The 22,384-nt window shown below is 39.1% G+C and overlaps 1 protein-coding gene across 1 annotated transcript; it reads right to left on the bottom strand.

The window, feature by feature from the left end:
- Positions 1 to 4,991: 4,991 nt before the first annotated feature.
- HSP90B1 (heat shock protein 90 beta family member 1) lies at positions 4,992 to 22,380 on the bottom strand. Its single transcript, XM_025438677.3, has 18 exons — positions 22,157 to 22,380; positions 21,120 to 21,222; positions 20,124 to 20,265; positions 19,487 to 19,603; positions 18,103 to 18,434; positions 14,252 to 14,363; positions 13,722 to 13,841; positions 12,841 to 12,957; positions 10,858 to 10,995; positions 10,698 to 10,775; positions 10,496 to 10,561; positions 9,744 to 10,013; positions 9,246 to 9,491; positions 8,339 to 8,475; positions 6,418 to 6,496; positions 6,176 to 6,331; positions 5,796 to 5,918; positions 4,992 to 5,290 (listed from the first exon to the last, which is right to left on the bottom strand). Exons 1-18 carry the CDS (start codon positions 22,203 to 22,205, stop codon positions 5,261 to 5,263), a joined length of 2,415 nt encoding a protein of 804 aa, XP_025294462.1. The 5' UTR covers positions 22,206 to 22,380; the 3' UTR covers positions 4,992 to 5,260.
- Between the last annotated feature and the right edge of the window lie 4 nt (positions 22,381 to 22,384).

Here is a 22,384-nt window from a genome sequence, read left to right as displayed (position 1 = left end):
TATTGAGTCAGACTGGTTGTCTTTAAGCACCTAATGCAATGCTAACTGAAAGAGGAAGTGCCCAAGTGTTAACTGATGCGTTGAGATTTAATTATGGATTGATCAGTGTTTCTTGAAAGCTGCCAGAGTTTCTATCATCAGCTTTTTGAATGTGGTTGAATAAATACTTATGTTGAGTATCATGTGAGAAAGAGTATTTGCAGTGTTTCCTGCCCTTGTAATTCTGGTTTATTTCTCGTAATAAGCTAGACTATCATGGCAAATGGGAGTTATAAGTTAACTATTATAAAAGTGCCATTGACAATTAAAGCTTAGGATATGGAGTTAGTATTTCTCTAAAACTGGAAAGTGCTATTTGTACTAAACTGAATTAAGTTGAAATATGTAAAGTTTGACGTTCTTTTGGAATTGTGTACCTAACAAAATTATAACAAATGTCCTTTGGACTGTCACAAATTCTTTATCCCCAAATTTGAGAAACCATGTTACCATGTAATAATTATTCCTATAAAATATATTTTAACATAACTGAAAAGCATAAGTGAGCTTTGTTATGGGGTGAACTGTGTCCTCTCCAATATGACTGGTGTCTTTACAAGAGGAAAACACCATGTAAAGACAGGTACACAGGGAGAGCCCTGTGTGACAGCAGGTCAAAGGTTGGAGTGATGTAAGAGCCACCACCAGAAGCCAGAAAGAGGCAAGGAGGGGATTCTAGCCAGAGTCTCAAGGGGTGATCCTGCGGACACCTGGATTCTAGATTTCTGCCCTCCAGAAATCTGAGAGAATAAATTTCTGTTGTTTTAAGCCATCCAGTTCTTTGTTACGGCAGCCCGAGGAAAGTGATATAAATATTTCAGCTCTTCCTGAGTCTATAAATAAAGAACAAAAGTTATTTATAGAGCAGTTGGCTTTCTATTTAGAGCTGTTTTTCCAAAAGAACTTTTTCAGAATTCTACATTCTTAAAGATAACATCTAGGCTTGCTTCTTGCATCTTAGGCTTGCTTCTTAGCTTGCTTCTTAACAAATTGTTACATCACATAAACCTTTGGGGTCATTGTTGAAATCTTAAATCCCGAATGCAATAAAATGTTTTTGTTTTACTCTCCATAGTAAAAACCTTTTCAGTTTAACAGTATAAAGCAACTAAATGAAATTGATTATTTCCAGTCTATATACAAGGTCTTTCTTTTCTGCTGCAGTGTTATTTGCTGCCTTATTGAATTCTATGCATGAAGAAGATCTGTATAACAATGACAGATGAGCAGTGCCCCCCCCCCCCCCCCCCCCCCCCCCCGGGAAAGGACTGGAGAACAGAATTTTGAATTGAGAGTGGTTGCCTTTGCTGATGTTTACTCTGAACTTTCTCTGGATCAAATTTTGTAGCTGCCATCAATTGAATACTTTTTTATTTTTTTAGTTATTATTGTTTTTTAAAGATTTTATTTATTCATGATAAACACAGAGAGAGAGAGAGACAGGCAGAGGGAGATCCTGGGACTCCAGGATCACGCCCTGGGCCAAAGGCAGGCGCTAAACTGGTGAGCCACCCAGGGATCCCTTGAATACTTTTTTAAAAAAAGATTTGAGAGAGGGAGGCAGAGCATGTGCATGTGCAAGCGCAAGGAGGAGGAGCAGAGGGAGAGAGAGAGCGAGCCCTAAGCAGACTGCATTAGGCACGTAACCAGACACAGAGCTTGATCCCATGACGCCCAAGATCACAACCTGAGTTGAAACCAAGTCGGTCGCTTAGCTGAACCACCCAGGCGCCCCTGATAGTCTTTTTCTTAAGAAAAAATTACATACTTTACAAATGGTGAAGCTTGCCACAGCCAATTGCAAGGGCTTTATATCAGACTGGAAGAAGTTTGATATTTTTTTTTTAATTGAAGGAATTAAAAATTGGTTTCCAAAACTCAAATTCAGTAATTCTAACTTCAGTGACTAACTCCCTTAAATAAAATGAACCCCAAAAGTTTCAGGATGGATACCTGATTGAGTACAAATCAACAATAGATAGTTTTTAAACTCTGAACTACTTTCATCAATTGAATATAGTAGGTGGTTTTTTTTTTTTTCCACTGCTAAAGGAACATTTTCAAATTCTACTTCTCCAGTAATTTTAAAATGTGAACATGAAACTGGTGAGCTTTGACAATGCATTTTGTAGCTATTGAGGAGCACTCTCCTCACCACTTTCCAGAATAAAGGGCGGGGGGCATTGCTAACCCTTTTGGAGGAAGAAAGGATCTGCCCCTTTGGGCTAGGCTTGTGCCCTGGGAGGGTGCAGTGGGACCACACTTTAAAGGCACTCCTCCTTCCGGGCCCATACCTTTCATTTATAGGTACTGAGTGGTCTGGCTGTTGAGAGCCAAAGTCATGATTTGAATCCACCTTTCCTATAAGAAGGCAGCTTTATGAAAACCGGATGGATTTTCTAGCTATTAAAAATGTACTGAAAGTGAAAGTGCAATAATTTCAGTAAGTGCTGATTCTAATGATTGTGACAGTCACCAACGTAACCTTTTTTTAAGTGGATCCCTATTGTGAAAAATATGTATTGTGGCAGCTGTGGAAATGCATGAACAGATGCCTACAGGAAAGGCCCTGGATGCTTCTCATTGAGCAGCCTTCAGTTATCGTGGCTTCTGCAGTGATTTTACCTGCTAGAGAGTGGCCTGCTCAGGGCCACGCCTCCTATCCGTCAGCACTTTTTTTTTTGTATGTTTTTTTATTGGAGTTCGATTTGCCAACATATAATGTAATACCCAGTGCTCATCCCATCAAGTGCCCCCCGCTCAGTGCCTGTCACCCAATTACCCTATCTCCTTGCCCCCCTCCCCTTATACGACCCCTTGTTCGTATTCCAGAGTTAGGAGTCTCTCATGCTCTGTCACCCTCACTGATACTTCCTACTCATTTTCTCTTTTGCCCTATAATCCCTTTCACTATTTTTTATATTCCCTGTATGAATGAAACCATATGTTTGTCCTTCTCCGATTGACTTAACTTCACTCAGCATAATATCCTCCAGTTCCATCCACATTGAAGCAAGTGGTGGGTATTTGTCATTTCTAATGGCTGAGTAATATTCCATTGAATACATAGACCACAGCTTCTTATCCACTTATCTTTTGATAGATACGGAGGCTCCTTCCAGTTTGGCTATCGTGGACATTGCTGCTATAAACATTGGGGTACAGGTGTCTCGATCTTTTACTGCATCTGTATCTTTGGGGTAAATCCTCAGCAGTGCAATTGCTGAGCCATAGGGTAGCTCTATTTTTAACTCTGAGGAACACAACTCTTGAGGGGCCCCGTTTTTACCTCTGTTCCCTGAGCTGACTGGGTGGGGCCTTTGGACCTGCATTGCTTCCCACATCCTCCCTCTGCTCCATCCCACTTCCTTTTCTTCCACAGTTGCTGATTGAAGGGCATTCCTTAATAAACATCTTGTATACTAAACACCATTTCAGTGCTTCCTGCAGAACCAAATCTGTGACCTACACAAACCAAATATTAAAAAAGTAGTACTGGAGTATTCCTTAATGAAGCTGTGGGGGAAAAAAAAAATCACCCAAGATAGACCAGTGGCCAGGTGTTTGGTAATTAAGTTAGGTCAAACAGTGGTTTGTGCAAAGTGTGTATGACATTGTTGTTTGTTTTTACCCAAAATTGAGGGAGTATGAGGTTTTCTAAGCTTCCTGTTGAAAACCATGTAAACTCAAAATTTTATAACTGGAAAATGCTGAGCATTAATTTAATGCAATTTGATGGCTTGAATTTCTATACAATCTTTATTGAAAAATGGTAATTTATGATGGCCAACAAATTGGAAACAAATATTACTCTTAACTACAGCATGTTTCCCTAGGACTGAGCTCCCATTTTATTTCTTATGAAGGGAAAGATTTTTAGAGACACACATTCAAGTAAGGTAGCTGAATTTCAAAGTGATTATTGCAAACTAACCCTAGAAAAATAGAATTAGGAACCATACAGTAGAAATACAAGCAGCCCAGTTAAGGGTCGTAGATTATCAGAAAAATTTAGTCCGTAACAAAACTCTATAGTACATAAAGTTAGTTTCCATAAAATTTTCCTCTCTCACGTGATCTGTGAATATACAACTCAGGTTTTGTCTCCCTAGCTACAGTTAAAATATTGAAAGACTACCATTTTGGATGGCTATCCTAGTGAAATGACAAAAACCGGTTTCATATTTCAAAAGTAATTAAGTGATTGCTTGGTGAGGATCATCATCAATATCTAGTTATCTGTTGTCAGATTATGGGTCTTTTAAAACCTTATTTTGGAGTAAGTAGATTTACAGGGAAACTGGGAAGATGGCACAAGCCCCCATTGTCCTTTCCCTGTTTCCATGAATGCTGTCCTCTCCATCACCACGGGTCCTGTTAAAGCCAAAGAACCATTAATTATACTCCCGACGAAATTTTACCAGTCTAATCCAGGCAATGAAAGAAAGCATAGTTGCCATGTCTCCTTCTATCTATTTCTGTCCTTGGTTTTGACCTTGACACTTATGAAGAGCACTGTCCACATACTATAGGTCTGTCTGATGTTAGAGATGGCGGTAGCCTTACCACATCCTACCAAGGATCCACAACACCACTGGGAGATGAACCTTGAACACCAGGTTAGTATCCTGTCTGCCAGGTTTCTCAGCTACCAAGTTACCATTTCCCCCTTGCCATCCATATTCTAGGACAGCCACTAGGTCTAGCCTACTTTCAAAAAGGGGGATTAAGCCTCACCTTGGAAGAGGGAGCATCTGTACGTTATTATTTGAATTCTTCTGTAATGAACATGGTCTTTTCTCTATTAAGTGACTTTGAAAAATACTGGATTTGAAAGGCTTTTCTATGTACGGATTATTTCTCTTCTGTAAGGCAAAAACCCCTGAAACAGCATCAAAGAAAAAAAAAAAAAAGCCAAGTATGTACAATCATTATGAAGACAAGACGCTGAGTATTTGGGATCTTTTTTATTTTTATACACATGACAAGATTTTACACCAAGAATAGTCAGTTAAATAGTACAAATTTACATTCATGAGGAATGTTAAAAAAAAAAATTCAACTAAAAAACCCACTTCTTTCTGTGACCCACAATCCCAACATTTTACAGTGCAGGGGAGAAGGGGGCTGCGGGGAGCATCCAAAACAAGTCTCTCTCGAAAGAAATGACTTAAATTTCACATTCCCTCTCCACACAGGTTCCAAATGGTGAGAGTATAATTTATAATTCATCTTTTTCAGCTGTAGATTTCTGTGAAAACAGAAAAATCAGAAGGTAGTAAAAACCAGCAGAAAAAATCTTAGCTCACAGTTTTATGTGTGGAAAAAGACAACTGAAACGGGCCCAGCGTTGTTCCATTATTTCAGCTGAAGGCTAGAACCTCAACCTGTTAATCTGCAAAATAACTTAGAACCTGATAAGATCAATAGCCCCTGAACACAAATAATCAAGAGCTTAAAATGGCCTACTGCTGCTACATAAGGCGGAAGCAACTAAGGAAAAATCTGTTTAACGCTATCACAAGAATGGATGGCTAAAACAAAAGGAGTGGGGAGATGAAAACATACATTTCATTTAGAGGAAAAGAAAAGGAGTTGCTGTACCTTCTGAGTTTGATACTAGAGGCCTATTTTTTTTGGCGGATTTCCTGAAGCCTAGCTTCTGGAAGCTATGCAGTCCTAACGCCAGAACTAAAAATAAGTTTGCCTAATTCTGCAAGAACTAAAACACAAGCCCCATTCTCGACTTGTTTTACCTTTACTGTTTCTTGTTCTTCGTCGTCTGTTCCTGCATCCATTTCTTCTTCATCGTCCTGCTCTGTGTCTTCTGTGGTGTCCTCGGTTGTCTCTTCGGGTTCTTCTTCTGGTTCTTCTTCCACCTAAGGGCAATATTTATCAGCTCACTCATGGCTCCCATACCTTGGGTCTATTTTCACTTTGTTCATTAAGTGTATAACATCATAATTAACTTCACCCCTGTTTTATCCAGAACTGCAGAGTGAATCTGCTAACTAGAGTTAACAGTTATGCTAACAAAGGGAGACAGATTTAAAAACAAAGGATCTAAAAGGGGAATTTATTAATTCTAGCAGTGTTTAACACTGGGGATTCAGACATTTCATAAATTATTTCAAACCTTTGCATCAGGGTCAATGTTTAAACTGAGGCGAAGCATTCTTTCTATTCGATCTCCATATGCTTTAGTGTCTGGTAGCAGATAGCCTGATCTCAGCGTTGCTGTCTCAAACAAAACCACAGCAAGATCCGATACCGTTTTGTCATCTTCATCTTCCTGAGATGGAAGAAGAGACGTCTGATTAACATTAAAAGGTACAAAGTATTCCAAGTAAAAGATGAAAGAGCATGGCTGCATATTACCTTAACTCGTCGCAGCATGTCTTTGATCAGGGGATGTCTGGGATTAATTTCAAATGTTTTCTTTTGGCTGGCATAGTAACTGGAAAGGGGTAAAAATGAACGTGAGAAACATCAAATTTCAGGATCCGTACATTCCCCATGTTCTATAAATTTTTAAAATCACAAAGAACTCTTGGAAAAACAAGATTTATTTATATCGTAACATGCTGTTTTATTTTTTATTTTTATTTTTTTCATGCTTTGCCTTTTAAATAGGGATGGGCAAGGTGCGATGGAAGAGTGCAATGTAGAGAACTTATTTACTAATGCATCTTAAGTGCCTCGAACTTTGTGGAGTGATGAATGGATTTAATGTTGTCTTCATTCCCCCCTAATTTATTCTCCCTTCCTTCACTGCAGCTCAGTCTGTGAGTTTGGAAACATCTAGGCAGCTCTGCCTGCTGGTCAGTTACTACCTTCCCCATGATGCTTCACCAATATGGTTCCAGGACAAATTGTTTTCTTTTATCAGAGCTCAGTTCTCAATGCATTCTAAATATACTTTTCCTAACCTTTAGTTTTCTGCTCTCAATTGGGACTCTTCTCCCTCCTATAGATGAGAAGAGGGAGAAACTACATCCTATCCTGGGATACCTATGATATATACAGGTTTAGAAGATTAGGACTTGATCTGTTATCCTGACTGGTATGAACCTCAGTAAGACGACAGTGATGTCTACTTAGAATCACAGTGTACAGACACAGTAGGTGCTGGTTTTGTTGAATGGAAGGTAACTTCCAGTTAATAAATGAAAAATAAATGGACATTTATATAATGGCTACTATACGGTTTCTTTCTTTTTTTTTTTTTTAATTTTATTTATTTATTCATGAGAGACACAGAGGCAGAGACACAGGCAGAGGGAGAAGCAGACCCCACGCAGGGAGCCCGACACGGGACTCGATCCTGGGTCTCCAGATCATGCCCTGGGCCGAAGGCAGCGCTAAAGCACTCGCTGAGCCATCTGGGCTGCCCTACTATACTGTTTCAATGGGATATAAGCAAAACCCTGTTTTCCACCTGAATTTTATAATCTCTAAAATCTTCAGGGAGGCAAGACATATAAAAACAAGATGCCATTTAGCATTTTACAGTGGAAACCTTTTATGTTGGTGAATCTTGCTAAATATGAAATACACTATGCAAATATGCAAAAAAAATATAAACAGTTTTGGAATTGTGACAACAGAGACTACATTTGTAGTAGAATCCTAAGCTAGGCCTTGGGGAAACATAGGACCATCAGAAGGCAATAAATAGAAGACATTCCAGGTGGGAGAAGGGAGAATGAAAGTAGGGAAGACTGTTTTCAAGACTGTTGCTGTGACATTAAAATATAAATTTGACATATGTATTTCTTGGGGAAAAAGAAAAAAAGGGTACTGAAGGCTTTGTGTAGCTATAGTACTTAGCCCATTAGGTCATAAACTTGTTAATTCGTGGGTCCTTTCCCCTTTATTTTGTAGGGTATACTAATTGGGGAAGGGGAGTGGCAGTTTAAAAGGACTGAACTCATTTGACAAACGTCACTGTTGTTAACCTCATCTGTAACTATTTATTAATATCTAAAGATGTCAAAGCTGCCCAAAGGCCAGGCCAAGCATATATATGCAAAATATATGCAAAAATAACAGTGTATGTCACAGATTAAGAAAATTCCCATTTGTGTATATAAAAATACTGTAAATAAATCAGGAGCCCAACACCTCTCCTTTATCAGTCTAATGTCAGAGGAATCCCTTTGAAAACCTGTCTCATCTAATATATAGCGGTAGGGGTGTTAACACACATTAGCTCTTTCTATAGATGCTGACATCCATTTGTAAAGGAAGGCGGGACCAGAACTAACACCTCATCAGGGACCTTCCCAAGGATGCTTACTTTGTAGAGATGTCTTTGCCCGTCTGGTATGCTTGAGCTTTCATGATTCTCTCCATGTTGCCAGACCATCCATACTGGCTGGCCACCAGAGCACACGGAGACTCTGTCAGACGCTGAGATACCACGGCCTTTTCAATCTTAGGAGAAGAAACCAAAAGTTAAATACGTGTAAATACCAATAGTTAAGGTCATTCAATAACTAAGGATTCGTCATGTAAGATCATAAACAGAGGCAGGTCATAAAAATACCTCTGATTCAGATTCAGAAGACTCTAGTCATTTAATAATATGAATTTTTCAGTCAAAAATAAACACTTTTTAAACTCATCTAAGACCAATTCAACCAGAAGAAATTTAAACTACAGAAAACTTTCAGTGACAAAGAAACCCAGGCAGTATCCACATACAGAATTACTTTTATCTTTTTAATTATTTGTATTTTATAATTTTCTTTTAAAGTAGAGGCGCCCGGGTGGCTCAGTGAGTTAAGCTTCTGCTCTTGATTTTGGCTCAGGTCATGATCTCAGGGTCCTGAGATTGAGCCCTATGTCTGGCTCAACGCTCAGTGTGGTGTCTGCTTGAGATTCTCTCACCGTGCTCCTCTCCTTGCTCATACTCCTTCTCTCTAAAAAAAGCGCAGGCTCCAATACCCAACAAGGGGTTCGAACTCACAACCCCGAGATCAAGAACCACATGTCCTACCAACTGAGCCAGCAGGTGCTTTTGTCGTTTATAAACTAACTAACTTCATTCTCCCAAAAATTTAACTTACACTATTAAACAATGTTCTGTACAGCTTTTAATGATTACAACGTAACCGGATGCAAAGTTTAATTTGTTGACACACAATTTTTTAAAAAAGAAAATGCAAATACTAAAATTTCACAAGTTCTAATTTCCAGAATACCTTGTCCTTGAGAGCTTTATCTTTCATCCAGTTGAGCAGAGGCTCAAATTCTTTCTCAATCGCTTCACGACTCTCCTTTGTTTTCTCACTTTCATCAAATTTCACACCTTCTTTGGCAACATTCTGGAACCTTTTCCCATCAAACTCAGGAAGAGCCTGAATGCAGTATTCGTCCACAGGTTCGGTGAGATAAATCACTTCATAGCCCTTTTTCAGAAGTCGCTCAACAAATGGAGAAGATTCAGCCTACAAAATTAAGGGAAGTGATAAAGTTTCCAAGTCTACCCTTGGTATATTTGTTCACCCTAGCAGCTACATTTATATAGAACTACTCACCCCACCTTATAGGTAGATAAATAAGAGGTGCAGAGAATATAAATGAATTTCCTGTCAGTGACTGACCAGGCCTCACAATGACTCCAATTCACCATTAGGGTTTGTTTTTCCTCAAGAGTTAGCTACATACCAGGATGCATGACAGCTGGGAGTTCATCTCACCTCTTTTCTGCTAGACCCAGCCATGAAGTAGATTTTGTCTTGCTTCTCCTTCATTCTTTCCACGTATTGGTCTAGACTGGTTATGTCACTTGGATGATGAGATGACTGGAATCTAAGAAGTTTAGCAAGACGTGTTCGATTTGAGTGGTCTTCAATTACACCAAGCTTGATGTTGGTACCAAATTCTTTCCAAAAAGTATCATTGTACTTCTCATCAGCAATCTTCTTGATCATGTCCAGAGTTTTACGGACAAGCTTCTTTCTAATCACCTAAATAAAATAAAAGAATAACTCATTAGAAACATCACCTCAAACTTTTGAGAACCTACCATATGTAAGACAGCAGGGGAATAGTGGGGAAAGATACAAAGATGAGGCATCATCACTGCCATTAATCAGGAAGCAGGAAATGGTGAGCAATCCTATGCAGACTGAGCAGAAATTAAGTTGTCAGTAGAAATAGTCATATGACTGCTTTTACATTTATATTCTATCTTTAGAACAGACAGTGTAGGTTTATATGCATGTTTACAATTCTTTCAACTTTTCTATAGCTCTGAAACTTTAATAATAATATGCCAGGGGAAAAAAATCAGATGCTTAGGATTTAATAATAATTCTAGAGTAAAATTAACTTTTTCAACTAAAGAGCCACAGATACATCTCAAACTCTGGTGACTCCACTAATGGAGCCTGTCCTCTGAAGCCCAATCAAAGGGCAGAGCAGCCAGTCTCTTCCCAGGGACACTCACCTTAAGCAGTTTATGTTGCTGAAGAGTTTCCCGGGAAACATTCAAGGGGAGATCATCTGAGTCCACCTTCGACAGCAAAACAAAGTTCAGTAAGCAATAAAACACTGGGAAAAACCAAACCAACAAACTAAGAAAAAAACAAACAAACAAACACAAACTTCTGTTCATTTTTAATGCTCCCTCATTATTTTTAGATACTTACAACACCCTTGACAAAGTTAAGGTACTTGGGCATCATATCATGGAAGTCATCTGTGATGAATACTCTGCGCACGTAAAGCTAATCAGAGACCAAAAAAAGTCATTATCTGGAAATTACACTTTTGAATTCTAAACTCAGTTTTTACAACTTAAAAACTTGCCTTAATGTAATCACTCTTCTTAGATCCATATTCATCAAACAGACCACGTGGAGCAGATGTAGGTACAAATAAAATTGATTTGAAGGTGACTTCCCCTTCAGCAGTAAAGTGGATATAAGCCATGGGGTCATCACTTTCCTAGGGAAAGTTGGCATTTAGTCATTCAAAGGTACCGGAAAAAGGCAGTGCAAAGGCTGATTTATTACATGGTACACATTCAGTTTAGCATTGAATTAATAACAACAAAAAAAGCTTCCTTACCAACAAAAGGGAAGTAAGGGAATAGAGGGAAGAAGAAATGATTAAGACTGCTATTCTAACTGGCTAGCCATGGTTGGTTTTGCTGATGATCATTCCATATCCTAAACTCAGGGAAGAATGGATGAGTCTAGGTTCCACATGTGTGAGAGAATAAGGTAGGAAAATCACCATCCTGCCTAAATGACAAAATACGACACTTCATGAGTATACTGTTCAACACAAAAAGTTCTCAGGAACAGATTTTTTCCAATGGGATATGGACTTCAGCAGTGGCTATAAAGAGGTAGGGTAAATAAATCACAGAAATTCCCTAGATCTGCATTATCCATTACCGTACCTACATGTGGGTACCAAGCACTTGAAATGTGACTATTCTGAATTGAGATGTATGGGTAAGCATAAAAATACACAACTAGACTTTGAAGATACAGAAAGAAAAGAAAAAAGCAAAATGTATTACTCATTTTTAAAATGATTACATGTTGAAGTAATATTTTGGCTATCTTGGGTTAAATAAAATATATTAAAAACTACACCTATTTCAACTTTTAAAAATGTAGCTTCTAAAAACCCTAGAATCATATATGTAGCTCACATTACATTTCTAATACAGCTGTCCTAGATGAAAATATGTTATACTTGTATACACTAAGACTATAGTTCAAAAAAAAAAAAAAGACTATAGTTCATGGGAATAAAAGTGGAGACAAGACCAAGGGGAAAGTTTGAGGAGGTAAAACTTAAGGGATAGTTGGATGTTAACATGAAAAAATAAAGAAGGTTAAGAAACAAAACAATTGATGGAATAAAGATTAAAGAAACATAACCATACAAGTTTTATCTAGCCATGCTAGCTAAGCCTACTAAAATATTCTATTTTGCACCAAATGATGTATGGGGAAATATTAACTTGAAACAATCTTAATCAATACTAGTTTTGGATTCTACAGTTAAAACAAAGGATCAGTGAAAGGAAATAACTTTAAGAAAAGGTTAAGGAAACACAGATTTAGTAATCATTCTTAAGCATATGACCTCACAATAAATGCTTGAGGTTGTAAATAGGCTCTTTGAAGGTTATGTTAAAAGCCACATGAGAAAACAAACATAAAGCAGAATCAGACCTATAAATACAGAAAACTGATGGTTGCCAGAGGAGAATAGGGAATGGACAAAACAGGTGAAGGGAGTGGAGATACAGGCTTCTAGCTGTGGAATCAGTAAGTCATGGTACTAAACCTCATAGCATAGGGAATAATCAGTGGCGTTGTAATAACGTTGTATGGTGACAGATGGTAGCTACACTGGTGGGGAGCATAGGCGAATGTATACAGTACTGAATCACTGTCATATATTTGAAACTAATGTAACACTATATGCTGATTTTCAAATAAGAAAGTTAAAAAAATTAAAGGCATTCATTCTTGAATGGAAAAAAGCCCCAATTACATTAAAAACCCTTTAATACAAGATATTATGGTTTATGGAAATCACCTACCTATGTAGGTAGTTGTTAATCTTTTTTTAGATTGTCAGTTCCAGCCCCTCTGGCAATATGGTGAAGCCTACAGATTCCTTCTCAGAGTAAATTTTTAAAATACATATGTAATATTAAACCGCAAGATTAAAAAGGAGACCAATTATGTTGAAATAGTTGTAAAACAACCTAAAAACATTTTTGATTTAGTAATGTTCACCACATGATTTTCAAATAATATTTACCTTTGAAAATGATTTGTAGAAAGCTTTGTATTCGTCATCTTCTACTTCTTTTGATGGTCTCTGCCATATTGGTTTGATGTCATTCATAAGCTCCCAATCCCAGACAGTTTTCTCAACCTAAAGTTATAGTACATTAGTCAGCCCCAGCGCTCACCAGCAGTACTACTAGTGGAAATCATAACTTTAGGGTAGTTCAAATGAATGTGGGAAACACTAAAGGACACTTCTAATCTACTATGGCTCCTGCTGCTGGGACCAAAAATCTGCAAGTATTTCAACATTTAAGACTGATCTATAATGCAAAGAAGGCAGCTGGTTATCACTATAACAGATTGATACCAATCAAAGGTTTCTTCCATTATCAACTAGCTAAAACGTTATTTCTTGAAAATATTTATTTTGAGGTTAGGAAGATATACACCTATTAATTATTCCTACTTCATGACCTACAGCAATCTAACATCTTACAATGAATATTCCTCAAACCTACCACCATTACTTCCGTCTACTCTGCTACCTTAACAGGGCAAAGAGCTAATTTTATGGTTAATATCTAAACGACAAAAAAAAAAATGTAGAAAGATATTTAGGATCTTAAAATTCAGAATATGATAAACCACTAGTCCTGGGCAACATATAGAACCCAGAAAACTGTGCACAAAAATGATCTGTGTTTGTCCTTTAAAACTTCCCACAGGCAGAAAACACACACAACAGCAAATAAAATAGTCCTTACTTATATAAATTAGGCCTATGGACTTACCATCTGAAGAAAAAAAGACTTTGAAGAATTAAAACTTAACTGACTGGTCTGCACACTTCGGGTTGTTTTCTAGGACATGTCTAAACAACATTTTAGTGTGGAGATGAATCATACTTACTTTTTTGGTTTTTGGTTTTTTTTCCTCCTCTTCTTCTTCCACTGCAGCTTCATCATCAGAATCTTCTTTTTCTTCTTTTGCTGCTTCTTCTTCTTCCATGGGCTCCTCAACAGTTTCAGTCTGTTGAAGTAGAATTACAGTTATTTTATTTAATAATTCTGATTTCAGGGGCAGGCCCGGTGGTTCAGCGGTTTAGCACCGCCTTCAGCCTGGGGCCTGATCCTGGAGACCCGGGATCGAGTCCCACATCAGGCTCCCCGCATGGAGCCTGCTTCTCCCTCTGCCTGTGTCTCTGCCTCTCTCTCTCTCTGTGTCTCTCATGAATAAATAAATTCTTAAAAAAAAAAAAATTCTGATTTCATCAGAGAAATCAGAGAATATGAAACACAATTACAGCTCAAAAACATAGGTCTTCAGTAAGAAAACCCTGGGTATCCTGCACTGAAAAACCACACTGAACCTTTGTTCTTTAAGTGTTGAATACTGAAATATGTGCCCATGTAATACATATAAATTTAATATAGATTTACCTTGCTGCTCCACACATAAATAGGGAAGTTTATAAACTGTGAATATTTCTTGACGAGATTTTTAATTGTGTCCAATTCAAGGTAATCAGATGCTTCTTCTTTTAAAACAAGTCTGCAAGGAAAACAGACATTTATAAAGACATACTTCGTTTAAAAGATTCGATTATAAATTCATCTAAATACCTTCCTGACAAAACTAATGGCCAGCAGTTCAGTGTAATCCAAGATGGCCCATTTTTCATGTTAAAAACTCTTACCACCAATGACAGTTTGTGAGCTAAATATACCAAATATGAGTAGAGTAGAGGAAGAATTGTTCTTGTATTCCTCAAGTGGAAAATATCCTTAGTTCCAAGTAAACAGTGCAAATGTTCCGATCTTCTTCTGAATATATTGGTTTTTTGGTTTTGTTTAGTTTTTTCATTTGAAGAACTGAAATGTTACATTAGCTCAAGGGCACTGAAACATTCTGGAGAAAAATAGGATGACACACACTCTGATAGTTACTCTAGAAATCAAATGATCATCACAGATGGTGAACCCAGGGGCGCCTGGCTGACTCGGTTGGAAGAGCATGTAACTCTTGATTCCATGGTTGTGAGTTCCAGTTCCATATTGGGTGTAGAGAGAATTTAAAAACAAAACTTCAAAAAAGTCTCTCCTATAGATAGCGAATCCTTAATAAAAACACGTTCCTTAAAAAAGCTAGAAAATTAATCTTACTGTTCATATCCCCACTGTCCAAAACAGTAGTCACATTTTATTTGTTTAAATAAAATCTAAGAGTTCTTTAGTTGTACTGCAATATTCCAGGTATTCAATAGACAAATATGGCTAGTAGCTGCCATACTGGATAGTGCAGAGATAGAATATTTCCAGAGTTCTACTGGATAGCACTGGCTTAGATAATTCTAATACTGAAAACTGCAGCACTGTTTCCTCTTCTTCCTTACTGGCCTTTTTGCAAACTCCTCCTCTACTCACCAAAAATAACACACCATAACACACCCTCAAACACACATTGGGGAGACTGCCTCTTGATGTCTGTGCTCCCAACAAGTAAATATGGCCAATGTTGTATCATGGGTCCCTTCCTGCTCCTGAAAGCTTACCCATGGGCAGATAGCACAGCCTAATGAAGTGGCCAAGTCTCTGGTTTCAGAACATGTATCTTGGTGATGTGGGGGTTGGAGGCAAGTTCAGTTGTGCATCCAAGTTGAAGCCGATGGCTACACCTTAGAGGTATTTGACACGTGACAGATCCTATTATCCAAAGGCTTAAAATATTTACTGGCTGGCCCTTAGAAAAAGTCAGCTGACTCCTGATCCAGACTAAGAACATAGATTTGAGAACCCTGAGCAAGAACTGGAGGCTGAATCCATCGTGGTAGGAAGATTGCATAAGGAATACAAAAATAATGAGAAAGGGCGGAAAAGTTACCTCTGAAAGAGATACTGTCAATATTTAGCAACAAACAAAAAGATATGTAGCATCATGGAAACTAGGTACTAATAAGTGGATAGTCTTAAGTAGCTAGCAAATTCTGTAGGAAACACAAGAGAAAAAGTAAGAAAAAAAAAAAAAGACTATTGCTGGGAGCAACGCCAATTAAAAAACCCTGAATCCACTGGACTCAGCAGTAAGATTACTGGTGACTTATTTCAATGGAAAGGTGGTGGATAAAGTCACAAATGCCTGATAGAAGAGGGTGCAGCAACACCTGTCCCTCTTCTGTCCAAACTGAGACTTGAACATGTCTATGTTTCAATGGGAAAGAGGGAGTACATGAGAAAGGCTGACTTTAAAAGATGGTATTGAAATTAATTTGTGATTAGCCTCTGAGGTAGGAGAAGGCAGGCAGCAGATCAGAAGTAGTGATCAGCTTTAGGAAAAGATGTAGAACATCTCTCTCACAGGAGGAAGAACAGAAATAAATGTATTAACACTTACTGGATGCTTAATTTCATGATCTAATTGAATCTTCTCAAAATCTCTCCTAAGGGTACAGAAGGGGCTTAATTTAGTGGGAATAGAAGGAGGTAGGAACTAAATTGTTTGATGGCTTCTATTTTATTTGTCAAATATATGAAATTACATACACATATGCACAAGTCACACATATGGTGAGGTCAAGTTCTTGTGTTCCTTTTCCTTCGGCCATTCTAGACTGTCAGTTCCTTAAATGGGCCTCCTGCATTTGGAACTTCCAGCACACTGTGCTTGCTCCCTAGAATATCTGAACCTCACTTACCACAATTTTAGAAAATCCTGATAAGGGAAGTGTCCTCTAGTTTCCTTTCTGGCATTTGCCAGTCTGAGGTTATTTCACATTTTTGTTCTTTACTAGAATGAACCACATGGAAGCAGCAACTGCATTGGTTTTATTCTCCACTGGAGTCCTAAACCCTAGCATCTAATAGGCACTCAAGTGATTATCTGCTGAATAAATGCTGGGGTAGAAGGACTTGAACATAGAAAAATGCTAATTTTGCTCAGGGAGAGCAGTTTTAAGGTTTCACTTATCAGCCAGCTATGCTACCTGCTTGAAGCTGTCCTGATTACCCTTATTCACTCTTATAAATATCTGCCAGTCAAGTGTTAGGCTCTGGGAATGGAACAGTCAAGCAAAGGTTTGCTTCCATGAGCTTCCATCTAGATAATCCCATCTGTTCCTCAGCACCCTAAGCTATCAGCCCTCTTGGAATGCAGTTTTCTATCTCTTTGTAGTTGAGAGATGAGATTTACCTACGCTCCTTTAGCACCTAACAGAGCACTGCAGCATAACAACTAGTGAAGCCTCCTACTGAGAGCAGGAGGTAGGACTGTGAATAATGATGGTAGAGAAAGGTAAACGATATATGCTTTCTTATGTTAAATTAATACTTAAAAAATTCTTATGTTGAAAAAACTGAATTAAAAAAAAAAAAAAGTTGAGGCTGTAGGCACATTTTCACCTGGCAGGAAGGAGAGAGCCAAATGACCTCTGAAATGAGATTTCTTTGATGTGGTCTACAGCTGGTAGCTTCAGAGAGCTCAATATTTACTTGTCATTTTGTGAGTACTAAACAAATTAGAGTATCTTGTTATATTTGCTGGTTAAAAAAAAAAAAAAAAAAAAAAAAAAAAAAAAGCTGTTCTGTCTACTTCACAGAGCTAAAAACACCAAGATACTGGGCTTAAGATCTACCTCTACTATATAGTTACTGGCTTAAAGCAAATTCCAATTTGAATTCAACAATTTGCAACCATCCTCAAAGGAGACATCATGTACTAAAGAACTTTTATTAACTTTCTTCAAGCTCTTTATTTGTACCTGTTCTCTCCAACCTGTCCCTAACACCAGCTCCTACCACAGTTGAGTATTTTCAACTGTCACCCAGAGTTTCCTCTCATCTAGTCCTGCCATCCTCCATATCATTTTCAGAAAACCTTAAAAAAGCTAATCAAAAGTTCTATCATTAACTGCCACCAACTGAGAGGAATTTCTTTAATCCTGTGAAAAAGATGTGCCTCTATGCCTTTATATCCACCATGCTCCACAGATCTGACATTTCTTTCCCAAGTCTTGCTTCCCTGGAAATTCTGAATCAACCCACTTCTGTGAAGCCTCCAATCTGCCTTCTTCCCTAGGAGAGCTAACCCTTCCGACCTTTTGCCCTCGATGGATAGCAGCCACTATAACTCTGTGTCTGGCCCTTAAGGAGGTCTCATAAATATTTCCTTGAGTAATGAAAACAGGTCCATTTCCTCATTTTGTAGGCAAGGAACGAAGGCCCAGAATAAGCGGTTTGCTCGGAGTCAAGGTCCTTGCTAGGACAATTAATTCTTATTAGGAAGCAGTAATACTCACGTAATTGTTGTTCCCCGTCCGAGGGTGTTCCCTCGTGGGTCAGCAATTACAGAGAACTCATTGGAGTCAGATTCCCAGATATGCTGGGTATCGTTGTTGTGTTTTGATGTGACAATAACCTTATCTGCGACAAGGAAGGCAGAATAGAAACCGACACCAAACTGCCCAATCAGTTCAGAAGTTGACTGGCCATCCTCTTGTGCCTCAGTCATTTTGTTTAAAAACTCGCTTGTTCCAGATTTGGCTATGGTACCAAGGTTTTTAACCAACTCTTCCCGGGTCATTCCCACACCAGTGTCTGTGACATGTAGCAGATTCTTCTCCTTGTCACACTGAAAGCAAGACGAGAACAGGATAGTTTTATTTGCTTAATACTCATGGTATGCCAAGTAACTACTGAGCTATATATTCAGAAACTACCAGCTTTGTGCCACATTGGGTTAATTTTCTTCCATATAGTGTTTTATGGACTTTTCAGAAAATGTGCACCTTATATAAGCATCTTACTTTATAGAGGATAACCTTAAGTTCACTGTATTTGAGAAAGTATCAATATAAAGACGACAGAGATTGGTCTGAATGTCAAAGGGAGAGACAGACCTAAACAAAACAAGTTATTTTTGAAGAAAAAAAAATTTATATTATGCCTATTTCTTTCACAGAAAATAAAAGGTCAAAACTTGAATGACTTCTCTTTATGGAATCTGTGGTGATCAATGTTCTTCATTAAATATTACCAGCTCTCAAAAAAATATATATATATTACCAGCTCTCTGTCATCTGGAAACATAGTAGGACTATGCTTTCTTCATTTTTGGTTAAGGTCCTGTGACTGGTTCTGGCCAATGAGCTGCAAGTGGGAGTCAGGAATGTAGCTTTCAGCCTAGAGCCTTTAAAAGATGGGAGACCCTCTGAGCTCTCTATACCTTGGCAACAAGCTACATTCTAAACGGCTGCTACTCAATCAGCCTGTGTCCTCTGGGAGTGAGGATGATGCAAAGCAAAAGCCACAGTGTCCTGTGGTTGATGATTTAATCCAGGGACTAGCAAACTTTTTCTGAAGAGCCAGAGGATAAATATTTTAGGCACAAGGGTCATACGGTCTCTGTCACAATTAGTCAAACCAACTGTGTAGCACAAAGGTAGTCATAGCACATAATCAGGCATGGCTATGTTTCAATAAAACTTTATTTATAAAAACAAGTAGGTTGGATTTGGCCCATAGGCCATGTATTTTGCTAAACCCCAATTTAAGTCTCTAGGCTTGGGGGTTACTTGTTATTGCAGCATAACCTGGCCTATCTTGACTGACAGAGATTCCCTATCTCTAAGGATTCTTTTTGCTTTAGAAGGAAAAAAAAAAAAAAAACGGTTTTAAGCTTACCTTAATTTTGACAGTTAGTTCCTCATTTCCAGCAAGAGCATTTTCATCAGTCAGTGATATTAACCTTATCTTATCTAAGGCATCAGAAGCATTTGAAATCAGTTCTCTCAAGAAAATCTAAATGGAAGCCAGATTTAACACACACTTTGATTAGCCTCAAGATATACAAAACATCAAATTTAATGTCAATCTTATTTTAGTTCTCTTCTGTCCTCTGAAAAAGCACTCTTTAAGAAATAAGATTTATGGTAGAGAAGTGGCTTTACTCTCTTGGTAAAAGGAGGTACAGCTCTTAACACACAGGACTGTAGCAACTGTTAAGGAATCCCTGAACTGGTAAGAGTAGTAACATTCTAGTCTCATACATCTTCATATATGTAACATGGCTTAGGTGGTTTGAGTGCCCTCAAAACGGACTATTTAGCAGACCATGAACATATTTGAAGGGGAAAGGACAAAAGGAAAATGTCTAACCACCACCCTGCAATGGGGCAGCAACGTTTTTTTCATACTGGGTATGTAATATGCTAATGGCTATTTACTTGAAATTACTACATAAGTATGTTTATCATGAAGGTAAAAAAGTATGCTATCACACAGAGGCAAAATAATATTATCCTAACCACACATTGCTTACCTCTTTATTTTTATACAATGAATTGATGATAAGTTTCATCATTCTATTCACTTCAGCTTGGAAGGCAAATTTTTCTGATTTTTCTCTAAGTTCTCTTATTTGGGATGCATTTAATCCATCCAACTGAATAGCTTCTTCCTCTCTAAGAAAATAAAGTTAATAAACAAATATGGCATTGCTTAGTTGGTTCCCTCCAAAATCATAGAATCTGTAATGAAAGCAGTGATCTCATAAGATTGCCTCAAGGGTTAAAAGGGTAAAATAAAAAAATATAAAATATTACTAATACTCTATTTCTAGCCACAGTAAAATTTTACCACCTTCACACTGAGTTGTAAAACTCAGTTTTTAAAACTGTCAGAAAAATAAACTTGACTTTCCTCTACTAAAAATAAAAAGTAAAGTCATACTTATTTATATGTTCCCTTACATTTGGGCTCTTTGCCTAGGAAGCTTTGACCTCTAGTTGTCTATAAAATTGTCTAAGTCCTATCCTAAGCAGCCAAATTTGAAAACATTGCTCAAGTAAGAGAAATCTTTTTAAAAATTACTCAGTTTAAATTACTGGGTTAATTTAAAATTACTAAGCACCTCGATGGTTCAATGAGTAAACAGGTGACTCTTGATCTGGGGGGTCATGAGTTCAAGCGCCACATCAGAGGCAGAGATTACTTAAAATTTACTAAGTTTACACACTTCCTGAATATAAAACCAATCAGTTTTCCGGACATAAGACAACCCGTATTCTGCAATCTAGTCATCCAAATAGGTTTAGAAAGAAATTCATTCCATTCTGACCACTCATTCCTAGGTGGGCAAGTTAGGAGATATTTAGGGATGAACATGCCTCATAGTCGTAACATTTTCTATGACCATTTTTCAGGTCTCTAAATTTGGGGTGTTACGCATCACCTGGACCTTTGATGAAAGGGTAGAGAGCTACTATATCCCAGCGTTCCTAAGGGCTAACCCATATAGTTTCAAAAGAACACAAACCTCTGCACTACTTCATCATCTGTCCTGGAGCCTTCTCTACTTTTACCCAGATCCTCTTCCACTGTACCATCCACATCGACTTCATCGTCAGCTCGGACTGACCCTGGAAGATTTTAACACCAGAAAACTCTTAAACCACCGCTGCTTCGTGTACTTCTCAGAGGAAACACGATCACACAGAGCAAGAGTAGGGGTTGCAAAATTCAGGTGAATATGGGATGTGGGATCGGGAAGAATGGGTCCAGCAGTTTAAGCACCCAAGGTAAACCCAACTTGGTATATTTATTGAAGTTCAGACACGGGGTCCTCCAGCAGATTCTGAATAGGGAGGCTGCCATCACGCCTGCGGAGTGGCCTCGGGTGCTCCATAAAGTTGAGCAGGCCTGACACCGGGTCCCTTCTACACGCACACGTGTTGCGCGCAGGCCGAGCATGGCCTCCCAACTGACCCTGCCAAGACAGACCTTCAACATCGCAGGTCAGAATACAAACAGAATTTGTGCAACCACTGGCGAGAGGAACTGAAATCGGGCCTAACTGAGCGAGGGACGAGAAGTAGCGAGACTCGGAGATGTCAGGAAGCCCGAGCACAAGTGAGGCAAGCACGCAGACACTGCCTTTCTTGGGGCTCAGGGCCCCACACTGCCCGGTCCCGCACCTACGAGAGGCGGGATGCGGGCTCCTCGGCTCCAGGGCTGGAGACTCCCGCGTCTGACAAAAGTCCTTCGGGATGCGCAGCCGCCACGTTCCCGGGGGACCCTAAGCCGAGCGGCGCCCCACCCCAACTTGGTCGAGACCTCTGGGCACAACTACTAGATCTGTAAGGGATTTAAACGTTCTCGTTCTTCCTTCCCACAGGAGGAGGAAAGTGCGCCAACTCCCTTGAGCCTCTTTCGAGGAAAGGCGATGGACTCCCCTCGGCCCAACGGAGGCCCGGAACCTCCCTCCCGGGCTCAACGCCCCCAGAACCTTCGAGAAGAGGCCGCGAGGGAGGAGGGGGGGCGTCCGGGGCTGCCCGCTCCTCCCGGATCACTCACCGAAGGTCAGCAGGACGCAGCAGAGGCCCAGCACCCACAGGGCCCTCATGGCGCGCGGCCGGTGGGAGTCTCACGTCCTTTTTGATAGTAGGAGCCGCCTCCACCCCCCACCCCGGGGATCAGACGCTCAGACCACAAGCCGCGCGGTCCGCCCACTACCCCCCAAACAGGCCGGGCCGCTTTTCACCCCAGCCTCGCGCGGGAGGGGGACGGGAAACACGAACCCGC

This window comes from Canis lupus, chromosome 15 (assembly GCF_003254725.2).
Source record: "Canis lupus dingo isolate Sandy chromosome 15, ASM325472v2, whole genome shotgun sequence".
NCBI lineage: Eukaryota > Metazoa > Chordata > Mammalia > Carnivora > Canidae > Canis > Canis lupus.
Note: the sequence above shows the minus strand (reverse complement) of the source record. Positions and strands in the feature narration are given on the sequence as shown.